We start from the raw sequence: 15,713 nt of genomic DNA, 5'->3' as shown, positions 1-15,713 counted from the left end.
AGCTTAGAAATTGGCCTAAAATTGGCAAAATCACTAAGCTCAAGGTTCCTTTTTTTTAGAACAGGTTGGATTATGGCATGCTTGAGAGCTGAAGGTACATAGCCAGAAAGCAAGGAGAAGTTCAATATGGACAATAAACAAGGTCCAATTACACTGAAACAATCCTTAACAATACGGGATGGGAGAGCATCATGTACACAGTTAGTATTGTTCAATTTATCAATTAGACGCTTCAGAGTGGAGAGAGAAACGGGTTCAAATTGATAAAAAGTGGCCGAACAATCAGGAGTAGACATACAATCAGTCACCAGAGGAAGAGTAGATCTAAGGGATAAAACTTTATCTAAAAAATAGTTTGAGAATTTTCCACAAAGACCCGGGGAAGACAGCAGTGGCATAGAGGGACGGGGGTTCACCACAGAGTTAAAAATTTTAAATAGAATTCGTGGATTATCACCATTAGTGGTAATAATTTTAGAGAGAAAAGCCGCTTTAGCCGTTCTGGCAGCAGTTTGGAACTTCGAGCGGCTAATACGTAAAATATCATAAGAAGACTGAAGTCTATCACTCCTCCACTTCCTCTCATCACGCCGACATATACGTCGTAGGGCACGAACAGAATCATTTAACCAGCATTGTGAGAAAGTTCTAGGGCGTTTCATTTTGATGGGTGCAACAATGTTAAGAATCGAGGAACAGGTGGTAAAAAGAGTATTAGTAGAGTTCTCAAGTGTGTGTGGGGAAGAACAATCCAGCATACTAAATGGGGAGTTAACAAAAGACGTAATAAAGTTGACCACAGTATTGGCATTAATAGTGCGCGTAGGATAAAGAGGAGAGTTTAGGTATTGTCCAGTATCACCCAGGTCTACATCGAAGATGACCGGGGAATGATCAGAGAGACCAGTATTCCTGATTTCCTTAATGCAAATGTCCACATTGAATGAAAAAACCAAATCAAGGGTGTGGCCTTGAACATGGGTAGGCTCATTCACCCACTGAATAAGATTAAAAGAATCAGTCAGCACAAGAAAGTCTTTAGCCAATTGGTCATTCATACAGCAGACATGAATGTTAAAATCTCCAGAAACAATAACAGAATCATATTTAAAAAGAACGGATCCCAAAAAAAATCAGCAAATTCAGAGATAAACATCTTATGATATTTAGGCGGACGATAGACCACGACACACAAAGTGGTCCGAGAGCCCGTCAGTTCCAATAGCTGAACTTCAAAACTGGAATAGGTTGGAGAGGATAGCAGCCGTGCATCATGTTTATTATTGAAAACCGAGGCTAAGCCACCACCTCTACCAGTTAGCCTAGGTGAGCTAAAGAAGGCAGAGTCAGGAGGTAGAAGCTCAGAGAAGGGGATGAACTCACCCGGAGAAGTCCAGGTCTCCGTTAGAAATAGGACATCCAGTCCCGAGGTGAGAAAAAAGTCATTTAGGAGGAAGGCCTTATTTGAAAGAGACCTGACATTAAATAAGGCCAACCGAATCCGGGGGGCCAGGACCTTTGTAGTAGCCCGTCGCAAGGAGCAAAGGTTGTTATGTTGAACACCGCGGCCAGGCGGTGTTATCCAAAATCGGGCAGAGTGGTAAGCCACTGGGCGAGCAGGGTAGGTTTGAAGGCCGACGGAGCAAATCCAACGGTGGGTTAGCAATCTAGCCGCAGAGTGGCTGCTGAGATAGTGGAAGAAACAGGATAGCTCACGGCTTGTAGAAGGGAAGTCCATAGCCATGGCTCTGATATAAGCCTTAACGCGGACACGGACGCCGCTCCTCCTACCCCGTTTCCTGAGGCGTTTCCTACGGAGCATGGGAAGAGGAGGATAGGTCACATAGGTAGGGGAGACAGGCATCAGGGGGATAGCGGCACCGGCGGTCCCAAGGCAGTCAGGTCGTTGAGAACAGGAAAACCGAAGATTCAGGAGCGTGTCTCTGTCATAAGTTATTAGTGTACAATCACCTAGAGAACATAAAACCAAAGATAAAACAACGAGAAGTACAACGCCAAGGCGAAGACGTGGTCGGAGACGGTCAGCCATGCACACCGGCGCCATCTTGCTTCCACGTGACCACGCGAATGAGCGTGGTCAGAATTCACACTTGCCCACACTTGCCCTTCCTGCAGGGAAAGTAAGAAGCACTCAACAGACACACAAAGAATTTCCTCAAGATGTCACGGCAAGACATCAAAGTTTGGCGCCCAAAACCACCTATTAAACACAATCAATCATGTAACTTTGCATCTGTTTAAAGTGAGTAGGTTTGTATTCAGACGCGTGGAAAATGAGCCGATGAAAGCTACTGCGAGGTAGCTGACTGCGCCGTTTCCTTAGCAGCAGGAAAGCCTTGGTGATTTTATTCCCCCGGGGCCATCTATCCATCGTTTCTCTCTGATATTTGTTCCTTCGTTGCAGTTTCAGCTGCTGGCAGATCGATCGTCGTCTCAGAGGAGACGGAGAAGTCCATGAAGGTGACATGGCAGCCGGCACCTGGAAACGTCGTCAACTACCGCGTCACTTACAAACCACAGGCAGGAGGGCGCCAGCTGGCGGCCAAAGTGCCCGGTGGCACTACCACCACTGTGCTGAGACGCCTTACCCCTCTCACCACTTATGACATCACTGTGGTGCCCGTTTATCGCTCCGGAGAAGGCAAAGCAAGGCAAGGGGAAGGAACTACATGTAGGTTGGCCCGCTGTTCACTACACATCATGACACTGTAAATCCAGGCTATTATAAAGTCGTTAAAGACCCTCCACATCTGCCCCGATCAGTCTGTGTATTCCTTCCCCTCCAGTAACACCTTACAAAGGCCCGAGGAACCTCCAGACTTCAGAGCCCACCAAGACCAGTTTCCGTGTAACCTGGGACCACGCTCCCGGTGACGTTAGGGGCTACAAAGTCACTTACCACCCAGTGGAGGATGACATCGACCTGGGGCAACTTCTGGTTGGTCCCTATGATAACACTGTGGTGCTGGAAGAACTCAGGTTTGTCCCACTTTTTCGTGTTTTTACGGTTTATTATCAGACTCGTTTGGACTTTGGACTATGTTCTCCTGCATATTTTGTAATGAAAGTTGTTTTTTGGGTTGACAGAGCTGGTACCAAATACACAGTGAGTGTGTTCGGTATGTTTGAAGGAGGGGAGAGCATGCCGTTGGCTGGAGAGGAGTACACCACCTACTCTGACGCACCTGATCCTCCAAATTTTGACAAGCCAAGTAATATTACCCACATATATGTGATGTACATTGCACACGGTCATTGTAAGAATAAGAGAAGGCGCAGAGCACGTTCTATGCAAAAACAAATGAAAAAGTCTTAGTCATTCTGTTACTGTATCTGTCGTCCTGTTTAAGTCAGTGTCTCCAGTATGTTTTGTTTCTCTGTCAAACATCGGAGAGTGTGTCACATATTACATTTTTGTTTGGGGAAAAACCCCTCTGTAAATCCAAGCCACATAAAAGCTGAATACCTTTCTTTAAAGCGAATTGTCTCACGAAATAACAGATGTAATGGCAACTCCATCTGCCTGCCCTTTCCCTGCTTTCTTCGCCGTGTCACTTTGGGCTTCCGCTCTTTATTTCCAGTCCAGCCAGCGGAGATACGAGCCGTGCGTGTATAATCTGTTTGCACTTATAAAACGTTTTACTATCCAGTGAGTCAGAGCGTGGCAGGCAGCAAGTGTGAGACGAGGAAAGAAGTTGTGTTTGCTGCGAGGAAAGGTCAGCGTGACCAGTTAGCTGCAAGCCCTCTCCTAAAAAGGAGGCAGATGTAGACTCGGTGAGGTGACATAATCAGCGTTTCCTTGTACATCTACCGAGTAAGTGTCTGCACATTAAAGGCACTTATTCCTGGATCTTTATTGTTACAAACTATTTCAAATGACTTTAGAAAATCATATTTTACCTCCACATACCACTTCTTGGGCTTTTTGCCCACAGATTGGAGATGTTGTGTGTACTTCTAATGTGTAAAATCATGTAACCTGTTTTCAGTTGCAGACAGCAGCAGTTAGTGCGACATCTGCAGTTCTCTTTTAGGTACAAAGGATCGGATGACTTCCTTTTCATCACACAGGTGTTTGGAAAACAGGATGTGAATGTTTCCTCGCTGCTCTGCAGGGCACAATAATCTCCTCAGCGGAGGCCTTTAATATAAAGGGCACATTCTCCTGGGAGTACCCCGTGGATGGGAAAACCACTGAAAGAATTACTGCCTCCACATGCTGCCGAGTGAAGAAGATCATAATTATACCACCTGGAAAATAATTGTTATCCACAGAGGGGATGGAAGAAAGAGCAGAATTATTTGTTGCGTGCATGTAGAGATTGTTTGTTAAGCATTCAGGAAATTGTTTGGATTTTTGTGGAAATTTATTGCCGTCAGCTCTTCTTTCCTCCCTTCTTTTCTTCTCACACGTCCTTGAAAGCTCTTCCACCATTACACTAGAGCATTTTTGATTATATTTGAAACTCATTTGTAACGTTCACCTGGGATCCTTCGTGACACGTGAACCTCTGCCCTGTCAGATACGATGTGTAGGACCAATGCTCAGGCTGACATTGTGCTTCTGGTGGACGGCTCCTGGAGTATCGGACGTCTGAACTTCAAGACTATTCGTGCCTTCATTGCACGTATGGTGGGCGTCTTTGACATCGGCCCTGATCGGGTCCAAATCGGTGCGTTGAATCAAAATAAGAATGATAAAGTATGTATTTGTTAATACAGCAAAGGTTTTCTTTGAGGTGCTCTAACTAAGATTTGGCGGCTTCTTTAGGGCTTGCTCAGTACAGCGGAGACCCAAAGACCGAATGGCACTTGAATGCTCACCGAACCCGAGAGTCTCTCCTGGATGCTGTGTCCAACCTGCCCTACAAGGGAGGAAACACCATGACAGGTGATTCGCTTCGTTTCTGATCTTTTTGCTTTTGTAGACGCAAACGAGCATTTCGCATTACTCTGTGCCTTCTTCGTGGCAGGTCTGGCTTTGAACTACATCCTCCAGAACAATTTCAAAGAGGACGTCGGGATGCGTCCCAGCGCTCGAAAGATTGGCGTCTTGATCACTGACGGAAAATCGCAGGATGATGTCATTGCCAACTCTCAAAACTTGCGCAATCAGGGCATTGAGCTCTATGCCATTGGTAAGCAAAGAGTGGTGCAGTTAACTTGTGCTTTTCCTGCATCTAAAAAGCTGCTGCTGACCCTTGACCTTTATATCATTGTTATTTAGGTATTAAGAATGCAGACGAGAACGAGCTGAGGTCCATCGCCTCTGAGCCGAATGACATTCACATGTACAACGTGGCCGATTTCTCCTTCCTGCTGGACATTGTGGACCGGGTTTCTGACAACCTGTGTAACAGTGTCAAAGGGCCAGGTGTGTGAAGTCCAAGGTGTTTGATAAGCAGTATAATTATAGTGGACAGCATCAAGGATCCTCGTGAAAAAGCCACATTAGATGCAAAGAACGACCCCTGCATGAGCATCATTTACTCCCTCATACGTGGAAAAGCTATGAAGCTATGAAATGAGAAAGTTGGCCAGTTTCAGAGCTTTTCACTACATATAATTCACCCTAAATCAGTGATTTAGAGTTAATTATACGCAGCGGTTTCAAGCATTCTATGCTTGCATCTTAACAGGAGGCGCTCCAGATGCACCCACTAATCTGGTGACATCAGAGGTGACTCACCGGTCCTTCAGAGTCACCTGGGACGGCCCCGACGACCAACCAGAAAAGTACCGTGTGGAGTACAGGACTTTATCGGGAGCCCCACAACAGGTATTTGCCAAAAACACCAAAAAACTTGCTCTGCTTCAATCACACGCAAGTAATTCTAGTGCAGTATGTGAGTGTTAATGCTGCCCTGATGCTACTGGGAAACAACTTCTATTTCCAGCCACCTGTTTGTGTTGGCTTCTTGCTGTTTGGGTGTCTGATTACACTGCAGCTCGACACAGGCCAAGGAAACAAAAACAGCCGTCTCAGTTTCAGAGATTAGTAAGAAAATCTCGTGACTTTGAATGAGAGATGGCCCCGCTGGCCGGCAGCGTCTCGGCTCCACGGCGTGGATGTGTTTTTGGAGTCTGAAACAAATATGCAGAAGTTTGTTTTTCTGCAGCTCCCAGGGTTTGCTTGAATAGTGAACATTGTGGATTTGTTTATAGATGGTGAGGCTGACCTTTAGCCTGGTAAAAATTTACAGATTGTTTTCTGGGATTGATTGGAAATGTCTGTGAAGATATTCACAGTTCTGGTGCACATTAGTAAAACTTCATCAATCCTCTGATCCTCCTGTCTGTTATTAGGTGATCGTGGACGGCAGTCAGACCACTGTGGTTCTCCAGAGGCTGAACCCTCTCACACAGTACCTGGTCAGCGTCTACTCCGTGGTGGGAGAGGAGAGCAGTGATGCTTTGGATGGAAAAGAGACCACACGTATGTCCCACCTCAGCTCACTGAAAGAGACTGAGTGACTAAAACTCCACACACAACGTTAATGCAAACCTAACTTTGTAAACAGCGCTGCATATGACACTAATAAAAATTAGCTAAATCGGTACGTGATGATGAACTGCAGATGTGACCGTATTTTATTGCACGCTCTTAAGTGGTTATCATTTAGAGTCTAACTCAAACAGACCTTTCGCGCTATTAGGAAAGCCAGATAAATGGGGCTCTGAGAGAGCTACGGTTTCAATTCGAGCAGACTCTGGTGCTCTCACGAACCCTGAGTCTTTGCTTTACGAGCAGTTGCCCTTTGAGTCAGCCGCCATCATGCAATCTCTCCGGCACGGTTGCGTAACACAAACGTAATGCAACTCAGAGACTGTAATTCGTGTGTGGTCTCCATTAATAAAAGGTTCAAAGGATATGTATATATACACATATATACGCACCTTGTTTGTGAAACCATATGTGGCTGCAAAAAGATGAAAGTACCAAATCTTGATTAGATGCAAATTAAGAGATTAAATTTGGTTTTAGGTCCAAATTTGAAAGAAAGATTATATAGTGTAAATGCAAACTTTATGCAATCAAAGAATTAATTATAATTGTGGCTATACAAATGCAGTGGTTAACAAGTATTTGCTGTTTCCTGGTTTTCCAGTTCCTCTGAGTGCTGTGAGGAGGATGGAGATTTACGATCAGCAGGTCACCACCATGAGAGTGAGATGGGAAAGGGCACCGGGAGCCACAGGCTACATGCTGCTCTACAGCGCCATCAATGCTACGCAGCCCACTACAGAGCAGGAGGTAAGATCCATTCTGGGAAACCAGAAGGCATCCAGCCAATCAGCTGTGGATAGAACTGAAATGGACACATTCACATGTGTTTGTAGGTTCATAACACGAATGCCTGCTCGCATACACGAGCACCAAACACACGCAGCGCCTCGCTAAAAGCACAAAGTGACCTGCTGTCAGCATTTCTGACTGAGTGCAGATGTCACACATTGAAATAACTTTTTACAAAGACACCAGTGTTTGCCTCGTCACTCAGCAGCAAGGCAACAGGAAAAAATACAAAGAAACATTGTCAGCCACAGAGGGGTGGCTGAACCATGAGCTCACTCTGCCAAGGGAACATCATCATCATTTCTTCATGAGGTGTCAACCCCAGTGGGGCAAACCCAGATGCAGCAGATGTGCTCCAGTATTTCTCCTCACCATATTTCCCAGCCAGCGAGGAGTCCCCCTCATCTGCTTCCCCTCTCAACCTGTGTTGTTTGTTTGGTTTGGTCCGCTTCCAGATCAGAGTGGGCGGCGACACAACCGACGTCCAGCTGGTGAAGTTGCTCCCCAACACGGCCTACACGCTTTCCCTATTTGCCCTCCATGGAGAATCAGCCAGCGAACCACTGACCAAACAGGGAGTCACATGTTCGTAACCAGCCTATCATTTCAATGTTTCAGCACAAATTCAGAGTCATTTTTGATAAACTAACAGAGCTTTTAACTCATGTGCAGTGCCCATGCCACCTGCGGGAGAACTGAGGGTTCGGGATATTACCCACAGCACCATGACGCTTGACTGGGATGCTGCTCCCGGTCCCGTTCGCAAGTACCTCATCACCTATAAGCCTGAGAGTGGAGATGCAAAAGAAGTGAGTTCGTCTTTCCTTTCATGGTATTACAACCGCTGTTATGACCAGTCCCTTCCTGCTATTGCAGAACCTCCTGTCTGTTATAGTCATTAGGATTTATGATGATTAAGTTGTTGGATATTTCTCGACTGATCCGTTATCACATTGTGGAGATTGCAGCTGTTTGAGTGGACATGAGGGGATTTTCTGGAGTCTAAAGAAATATTATGAAACTCTCTGAATGTGATTTTGCAAGGCTTACAGGCTGGTTCTGGTACTGGGGACTGGAGGAATACTTTATGGTTGCATGTCCCCATGTGGGAGTTGTTGGGCTACAGCAGCACATTCTGCAGGAAGTGAAGATTAAGGTGCTCTAAAGGTGGAAACACACTGAGCTGAAGATATGTGATGCAACACAGAGACATGGTGCCACTAACAACATCTTAACTTTCAGCTAACGAGTGAAACCAAGAGCACAAAGTATTTCGTGTGTTTAGTTTCTTCCTGTTTGCTTTAGTGTTATACCTGCTGGTCACACTGCTACCGGTTTTATGAGGTGCAGATTAGTGAGGTCACCAGAATTCCAGGAAACCTTCCCTGAGAACGAAGCCTTACACTTTTCCGCAAAGTGATTCTTAAGCGCTATATATTCTTTATTGATACTGTATAATAACATTTAACAACTGTGTTTTATTGTTCTACAGCTGGAAGTGGGAGGACGCGTGACCAGCAGACAGTTGGATAACCTGATCTCTCAGACCGAGTACGCTTTAGCTGTTACTCCAGTCTACGACGAAGGTCCCGGACAGCCGATGCTGGGAGAGGCCATCACAGGTCAGAATCGTTACCATGGCGCCGGCCCCGTTTGCTGCTTCTGACCGAGATGGAGATCATAATTGCATTTTCTTTCCTCCGCTCTAAAGATGTGGTTCCAGCACCAAAGAACCTGCGATTCACAGAAGTCACGCATACCAGCTTTGTAGCTCACTGGGAGCATGGAGCGCCTGACGTGGCTCTGTACCGCATTGGCTGGGTTAAGAAGGGAGATGCCAACACCCAATACGTAAGAGAAAACCAGATGTCCGGGATGTTTATATTAGGAATAAATCATGCAGGTATTTCACGATGAGTCCCACAGTAGGCGTTTGGCGTTGCTTAGGAAAGACCTTCGGTGGAGGCAGGGAGAACATCTAAAAAACAGACGATGAATTTTACATGGCTTACATTTGGTTTTTATTGGCTAAGCTGTCTTTGTGTTTTCCTCATCAGGCCATTCTGAACAATGATGAGACGACCCACCTGCTGGAGAACTTGGAGTCAGACACGCCCTACGACGTGTCCGTCACTGCGATCTACCCGGATGAGTCGGAGAGCGAGGACCTGCTAGGCACCGAGAGGACATGTAAGACGCACACAGTGATGACGACTCAGTAATAACTCTAGCTAACACTGTATGCTTAAAGTATTTGTCACAGTTTCTCTTCTTTTGGTGTTAATTTTGCATTTTGATGCTGTGTGAAGTGTTCGATCAAGGGTTTGCCCATTATGCCTTTCTATTTCTGCCTCTATAGTGCGCCGTCAAAATGGTTCCCCACGTAAGTGTGTTCATAGCAAACCAAAGGGATGCTTTTTCTTTCAAGTGACAAAAGCATGTTTTATTGTTGCAACCAGTCATCAGAACCGTTGTTATTTCATCATCAAGCAAGACCCTTAACCCATCCATCGCTCCAGTGGTGCTGATGCTGTCACAGCCCGGTTTTATTCTTACGTGTTTGCTTGTCTGCGTTTGTCCACGCCATCATCCCACGGCTTCTTCATGTCCTTACTCGGTTACATGAAATGGCTGGATGGAGTTCCACCATGCATGCCTGGCAAAACAAGGATTTCAATCCCTGTTTTCAAAGCCCGTTCCATCAGCCACCATCAGTTCATTCATCCATCCATGTTCATTCATTCATCCATGCATTTGTCATTCATCATCATCATCATATCATTATCATCCTCCTCCATCTATTGTCCGTCAAGAGACACCTGCTTGAGAAAAGACGAAGAGCGACTGTCTTTTCTTTTTTAAAGCTGCAGTCCTGTTTAACGCTCATTGCTCTATTTTCTTTCAACCATAAACAAAAGGCAGAAAATTAACTGGCATCTGAACTCAAATCAGCCAATAATCTCAAGGACTGTGTCTTTAAAAGATATTTCAGTGATATCAGAAACGCTTTCAAAGGAAACCGTATAACTGCTGTTGGCGTAGCTTTAACTGTCATATATGTGCTTGCCTGTTGCACTGTGCAGTGCCTCTTCCAGCGCCCACCAACCTGGTTGTGTACAATGAAACCACCACCACTCTGAACGCCATGTGGACTCCACCGACGGGCCGTGTCCAGAACTACAAGATCTCTTACGTCCCCACATCTGGAGACAGGATTCAGACTGTAAGTCACACAACAGTTAGCTCGTGTTTGTCAGTGTTTAGCAGCAGTGACAGGCTTTAATATTTTAGCTAGTGTCTCCTTTCTTTTCATCTCTTTCTCAGTCTCGCTTTAATAATCCAGACAACTGCGGTTTATAGTTTATGGCTTTAACTCAGTCGGTGGATTTGTTTCTTCCTCCACAGCGACTTTGCTTCCAAGAAATCTATACAGCTGTGGCATCGGTGTTCAATTATTTGAGTTTATTCCGAGTCAAATCTCATAATCTGTTGTTTGGATACAGCGGCATTAGTGTGGACAAAACCTTTCCTACTCTTTCCTCAGTATTTCCTGACGCTGCAGACTGTCTCCCGCTGGTCGTGCATTTTTGGCCGTCTCGCTGAATTTTCAAAAGTCTTTCTGGATGACAGCTGAATTTTTGGTTTCAATTTTCTGTCAGACGTTTCTCAGAGCTTCCACGAGCAAGAATTAAAACGAGAACCAGAAGCCTGAGGACGAGCAAATATCTACACACGAGATTTCACGCTGATGCGAAGCGTCTGATCGTTTATTTATGAGATTAAAAGAGATCAAACTTGAACGTCATAAAAAGTTGAGATGTTTGAAGAGGCAGAGTCCGGTCACTGGTGTCAGATATTATCCTGCAGATCAAGTTTAAAGTGCTGCCGTGCACTGGTCCTTCACACTTTTATAGCCACCTTTTAACAGGTGCAATCCAGAATTTGTCATTTTAGGTGACTAAGACTGGAAGTTCATCAAACTGTTTGTATGTTTAAAATACGGCTCGGTGAGGTTTCTTCTTTTGGTTCTTGATGAAATGTAATTGTGCTAATGGAAAAGCGGACGCTTACTTACGTGTTGGTTCAGTGTCCGGATTTCAACGTGTATGAGTAACCCTGAGTTAAATAAGTGTGTTTTTTGGAAATGGGCTGCACACATTTTGTACTTAAAGAAGAAAAAACTGCCACAGTGCCAAATAATAAAAATAATAAGTGCCGTCTTGACCCGAAACGCAGTGATAAAACAAATCCAGCAAATGCAAACAGACACACACTCTCTAAGAATATTTACTCCTTATAGCAAAAGCCAACAGCGTTGCAGTAAATCCATCATTAGTCACAACAAGACATCTGACTGTTTCCACCATTAGCGGACATATTTACCTTGGCCACTGTACTGTATGCTAACCTTGTCCAAAAACACTCAGAGCATTCCACCTGGAAGCTTTCAGGTAGAATTCTTTCCATCAGGTTATCAATCTGAGAAACCCCGCAGAGGATACTTTATTCCATCTAAAACAGAGGAAATACCTCCTCCTCAGCACATAAAAGAGCTGCAGAGTTGTTTTTAAAGCTACAGCAAAAGAGACAGGAAATGCAGAAATATTTTAAGGACTGAAAAGCCAAGTGAAATTTACTAAACTAGGTAACTATGTTTCATTTGTTGTTCCCTAACTAGACCCAGGTTGGAGGAAAGAAGACTACAGTCCTGCTTCCTAAGCTGACGCCTGACACCGAGTACGCCATCAGCGTGGTGGCAGTCTATGCCAAAGGAGCTAGCGGGCCGCTGGAGGGCATCGGAAAGACCAGTGAGTTGTGAACAAATATGACAGCCAAGTCTTGGATATATGAATACATCACACTCATGGAAAGTCTCTCAGTTTAAAAAAGCTCACACATGGTGTTCAGCCTTGTTGATGGATGCAACGTTATCATATCTTTATGTTATTCCAGAGCCTCTGGGTGGTGTTAGGTACCTGCGGGTAACTGACCCCACCACCAGCACCCTGACCGTCCAGTGGGAGCCTGCTGAGGGTAGCGTCCGTCAGTACAGGATCTTCTATGTGCCTGCAGCTGGAGGAGTGGAAGACATGGTAAGCAAGACATTAACAACGACATTCAGCCATCTCCAGTGGAACAACCCCGACATGATGTATGCTGTGTTGTATTTCTGCACAGGTGCAGGTATCAGGCAGTACCTACAGTACCGTCCTGAGGAACCTGGATTCTGATACTGTGTACACTGTGTCTGTGGTTCCCGTATATGCTGCTGGAGAAGGACTGCGCATGTCTGAGAACGGCAAAACATGTAAGCACTGCACGCATGCAACTGCTGCTGTAGGTAACGAGATCCACTGCAGATCCACGCGAGGTCGTTAGGCAGCGACAGCCACCTCTGTGTCATCAGGGTATAGAAAAGCCCACGCAGACCAAGAAGAAGACCTGTGAATGAGATGCCGTGACGTGGCAGTGGGATTTATTTTCCAGTGTCAGGAATCAATTCCCGTCTATCCGGAATGAACCGAGTGGCCTCGGCTGCTGGCCTGCTGGGTCAGAAACCTTCAATAAGGCAGCCAGTTGTAACTGATTTGTTTCAAAAATATCATCCAAATCCTCTGAAAATCTGCAATCCAGCCAGCTCAAATCCCATCTCCTTCTCCAGAAGTGAAAAAATACCTGAATAAGTCTGAACCGGGGTACCCGCAATTACCCGACGTCCCGGGTACGAAAAACGTCCATCAGAGAGAGCATTCAGCTGACTCGCTGGGACAGAGCTTTAAACCTTACCTGCAAACTGGAACTTAAAGCTTAAAATAAATGACAGCATTGAGCTCAGTCAGCTTAGTTTGAGTGAACATCGGTTTTCCAGTTTCTCCCACAGCTGAACCACCGAACTCTGCTGGGAATTAGTCAGCATTTTGTGGGGTGATTGCGCAGGAAGGAATTCCTCTGGCCTGGCAGCACTATAATGGTGTCTCCTCTCTCTTTACTGTAACATTGTCCATTTATAGGTTGAGTGAAGGCTAGCGGTCAGGGTAATGGCGGGGCTGGGGTATTTGGCTCCTCTCTGGGAAAAAGAAACAGGGGCTTTGAAATGAATAGAGAGCATTATATGTATAATTGCTCTCAGCCTGCTTTGCTGGGGTCATGCGCCGTGCCAGCTACTGTTACCCCCATTTTCCCTTCTGTAGCAATAGTTCATCATGTTCAGTGGCTTTTCAGTGGACAAGTCAAAGCTCACGCTGCCTGTGTACATATATTTATGTTCATTAACGTCAGGCCTTGAATCGGCTCTCGTCTGATTCAACCGTTTGAGCTAACAAGCTGCTCGGCGAGCATTCACAGCATCTTAAAAGTAACAAGCGTTGGTCTGTAAAACATTTAAAGTACGGAAGCTTGCTTACTTTTTTTTCTCCTGCGTTTATGGGGTTATAATTGAGAGCAGCACAAAACCTCCAAACATCTGCTTTGGTTTTTTAGAAGTCTAGCTTCACACAGAGCTGCACATAGGCCTTTCTGTATCCTTTTCATTAACCTTCAGGGCACTGACAGGAAGTGCCCTGTTGATAGCTGTATTGTTAAATAGCATCCTAAACTCGTCTCTGTTGGCTGCTGGGGGAGTTTTACTGGAGAGTTCTCATGTTGTCCTGTTCTGGCCATAAAATGAGTCCAGACCATGATTTATAAACCTTGACAAAGGGAGGATGACAGGACTACAGGAGATTCACAGAGGTGTTATTTAGATACTCGTAAACCTTTTCATCTGGAGTATTTACCAGTACTGGAACCCCAGTTATGCATTTGTGCTTCATTCTTATGGGTTTTGTTTAATTGTTGGTTTTTTAGCCTTAATTTATTGCCATTTTTGCAGTTGTCAGCCTTTCCTTTCCGTTCGTCCTCGTTCTCTTGCCCCTCTTTAATTCCTTCTTACCAAACAATATTCCTGTCCCTGCAGTGGAGCGCAGCCCCGTCAGAAACATCCAGGTTTACAACCCCACCACCAACACTTTGAACGTTCGCTGGGAAGCTGCCACAGGTCCAGTCCAGCAGTACCGGGTGGTCTACTCTCCTCTGAACGGTGCCAAGCCTTCAGAATCAGTGAGTTTCCAACTGCTGTGTGGGAATGGCTGATACGTAAATTATATTACTAGATTATACTTGAGAAAACTAACTGAGAGCAGGTTTATTTCTAATGCCTTCAATCATACAGAATGCGCACAAATATTGAGGATCACCACATGGAGCTGGAAGTGGGAGCATTTGCAGTTTACCGTGCAATTACTTTTAAAAGCACTCGGCCTGCTCACCAAACGCATTGGTGCGAGCGTGTTTGCATGTGTGCACTTTCTGCCATTTGGATTGTTTTGTGTAAATAAGTGCTTGAGTTTCAAACACGTTCATTAAAGCAGAAATTCTTTAGCTGCAGCTCCCGCTCTCTCCGTGCTGCGTGCCATCTGGCATCAGAGGGCCCACATCTTCATATGTTAAAGATTTCTGGGCAGCTCAAAGAATCCATAAAACTTTTAAAGCGTCTCTTTGCATCAGCTTTCTTCAACATCCATGCCAGATGGACTGCACCACTAGTTTCTTCACTGGGTCGCTAACGACAGTGTCTTTAAGAAGGTGATAGAAATTCCAGCGTATTGATAAAGACATGCACTCAGCTTTCTTTTCCCCCCCTTTGGTCAGCACGTTTAGGACAGGATCGTGCCCTTTGCATGGCCAGAGCTAATTATGCGGGTCAGTGGTAATGTAGCCTGTTTCAGCCAGCACCACCAAATCCAACGCCAGCTGGAAATTTGCAGCGTAGCTTTTTAGCTTCATCATCATTGGCTGCTGAGTCCTAAGCCTAAGTTTGACCAGGAGACACTGTGGCATGATTCAGACACCCACAAACATGTTTGAACCTCCACCAGGCCAGAGCGCTGACCTTAGCCTGTCCAGATAACCGCTCTGAGGCTAAGGACACACGATCAGCTGTCACCTCCATCAGTGCTGGCTGTCACCCACCTAGCCCCCTTTTCTGTCCTTTTTTAAACCACTATCACACCTCTGAACATCAAAGGACTGTTTGGCTCTTCCTTTCACTGCTGCTGACAACAAGGAGCCATTCAGTAAAAGGCAGGTGTAGAAAACAAGCAGCTGCCAGACGAGAGGGGCAGAGTCTGTGGCTGCGTGAATGTTGGATTTGGCCCTTTGGTGCATGTGTGCATAAAAGCTCACTTATTTTGTGTCTCTGCACAGATTCTGGTACCAGGGTCAACCACCACAGCCTTGTTGCAGCAGCTGGTTCCAAACACTGATTACAATGTGGGAGTTGTTGCTCTGTACAGCGATGGCGAAGGACCTGCTATCATGGATGCAGGAAAGACATGTAAGAACCCGGGCCAGTGTG

At 45.5% G+C, this 15,713-nt stretch overlaps 1 protein-coding gene across 3 annotated transcripts in view; it reads left to right on the top strand.

Annotated features, from left to right (window-relative positions):
• Positions 1-15,713, top strand: part of col12a1a (collagen, type XII, alpha 1a) — a 50,186-nt gene that overhangs the window by 17,396 nt on the left and 17,077 nt on the right. For 2 of the 3 annotated variants that reach the window (XM_085342602.1, XM_085342604.1), the window contains exons 15-36: positions 2,426-2,692; positions 2,808-3,000; positions 3,109-3,233; positions 4,545-4,694; positions 4,793-4,912; positions 4,995-5,159; positions 5,249-5,395; positions 5,661-5,800; positions 6,328-6,457; positions 7,131-7,276; positions 7,774-7,903; positions 7,991-8,127; positions 8,811-8,940; positions 9,030-9,169; positions 9,376-9,508; positions 9,678-9,701; positions 10,402-10,541; positions 11,997-12,126; positions 12,272-12,411; positions 12,497-12,626; positions 14,274-14,416; positions 15,563-15,692. In XM_085342602.1, coding sequence (XP_085198728.1) covers positions 2,426-2,692; positions 2,808-3,000; positions 3,109-3,233; positions 4,545-4,694; positions 4,793-4,912; positions 4,995-5,159; positions 5,249-5,395; positions 5,661-5,800; positions 6,328-6,457; positions 7,131-7,276; positions 7,774-7,903; positions 7,991-8,127; positions 8,811-8,940; positions 9,030-9,169; positions 9,376-9,508; positions 9,678-9,701; positions 10,402-10,541; positions 11,997-12,126; positions 12,272-12,411; positions 12,497-12,626; positions 14,274-14,416; positions 15,563-15,692 — 3,090 coding nt within the window. The remainder of the gene's footprint in view (positions 1-2,425; positions 2,693-2,807; positions 3,001-3,108; positions 3,234-4,544; positions 4,695-4,792; positions 4,913-4,994; positions 5,160-5,248; positions 5,396-5,660; positions 5,801-6,327; positions 6,458-7,130; positions 7,277-7,773; positions 7,904-7,990; positions 8,128-8,810; positions 8,941-9,029; positions 9,170-9,375; positions 9,509-9,677; positions 9,702-10,401; positions 10,542-11,996; positions 12,127-12,271; positions 12,412-12,496; positions 12,627-14,273; positions 14,417-15,562; positions 15,693-15,713) is intronic. The other variant, XM_085342603.1, reaches the window with a different exon arrangement.

Source organism: Diplotaxodon limnothrissa, linkage group LG19, assembly GCF_057381915.1.
Source record: "Diplotaxodon limnothrissa isolate DT_005_m linkage group LG19, D_limnothrissa_male_GT1.1, whole genome shotgun sequence".
Taxonomy (NCBI): Eukaryota; Metazoa; Chordata; class Actinopteri; order Cichliformes; family Cichlidae; genus Diplotaxodon; species Diplotaxodon limnothrissa.
The sequence above is the reverse complement of the archived record's forward strand: the minus strand, read 5'-3'. Positions and strand labels throughout refer to the sequence as shown.